Source organism: Myotis davidii, unplaced genomic scaffold (genome assembly GCF_000327345.1).
Source record: "Myotis davidii unplaced genomic scaffold, ASM32734v1 scaffold14931, whole genome shotgun sequence".
In the NCBI taxonomy this organism is placed as follows: Eukaryota; Metazoa; Chordata; class Mammalia; order Chiroptera; family Vespertilionidae; genus Myotis; species Myotis davidii.
In genome coordinates this window covers 1-1,048 of record NW_006282662.1, presented here as the reverse complement: position 1 = coordinate 1,048, position 1,048 = coordinate 1, and the positions used below count along the sequence as shown (strand labels likewise).

The window sequence follows — 1,048 nt, the reverse complement described above, 5'->3', positions numbered from 1 at the left end:
ATGCGTGCGTTATTCATCCAGCAGTCCCAACAGCGGTATTCGTCCAGCAGAAAGGCCGATCTGCCTCCTGGTTCCATGCAGCGGAGTTCCTCCAGCAGAAAGGCCGATGTTCCGCCCGGTGTCTGTGCAACGGTATTCATCAAGCAGAAAGGCCGATCTGCTCCCTGGTGTCCGAGCAGCGGTATTGGGATGTCCGTGCAGCGGTATTCGTCCAGCAGAAAGGCCCATATGCCGCCGGGTGTCTGTGCACCGGGGGCGGGGAGGGTCCGGTCTTACTGTGTATTGAATGACTGGATGGAGTGTTTAGTTGAAATTTAGGGCTCGAACATGATTAAGTAATTGGTTTAGGCACCCGCCCTCTCCCCCCGGGAGAGCATAAATATCCAGGCTGCAGGCAGCACCCAAGGCTTTGCCTCTGCATCAGCTCCAGGCTCATGTCCTCCTGCCCCAAGATCTCTGCCATGGAGCCGCACTTTCTCCTGGACCACGACGCGCTGAGGCAGGCGTGGGATTCCGCAGACCGGGCTCCAGAGCGCCATCCTCCGTGGTCTCGGATCTCCCCAGACCAGCTACCTCCTGTCCTCCTGCCGCTGGCACAGTCCTCAAGCCACCCCGGCGATGACCACCAGCCACTGCTCTCCAGTCCTTGTTGGCAGCTGCCCTCGGTCCTCCTGCGATACCGAGCACTCTTAGCTGAGGCCCAGAGCCCCTCGGAAGAGAGCCCGGTGCAGCCCGGTGCAGGCCTCTTGCCAGGATTCGTGCCGATGCCAGGAGTACCCGCAGGAGCGCCTGAGCCCACAGAGCACACGTTCCGGCAGCTTCCCGTGGCCCTGCTGCCCATCGCCCATGCTGGAGAGGGACCAGTGGACACAGAGGCCTGGGACCACTTGCAGCCTTCAGTGTGCAGCCCAACTCCAGGCCCCAGCGGGTGGCGCCTGCACCTGCTCTGCTCGGGCTGCCTGCAGTGCATCCTTCGTGCTCTCTCCTCTTTGAGCCGCTGGGCCGCTCACTGCTGGGCGACAGTCCTGGACACTTAGGACCCCGAGGC

The 1,048-nt window shown here is 62.3% G+C and overlaps 1 protein-coding gene across 1 annotated transcript; it reads left to right on the top strand.

Annotated features, from left to right (window-relative positions):
• Window positions 1-434: 434 nt before the first annotated feature.
• On the top strand, window positions 435-1,037 carry ANXA2R (annexin A2 receptor). The gene has a single exon (XM_006753154.1). It carries the CDS (start codon window positions 435-437, stop codon window positions 1,035-1,037), a length of 603 nt encoding a protein of 200 aa, XP_006753217.1.
• Window positions 1,038-1,048: the final 11 nt, after the last annotated feature.

Coding starts and splice junctions, on each gene's coding strand:
- ANXA2R (XM_006753154.1), top strand. CDS start 435: ATGTCCTCCTGCCCCAAGATCTCTGCCATGGAGCCGCACTTTCTCCTG.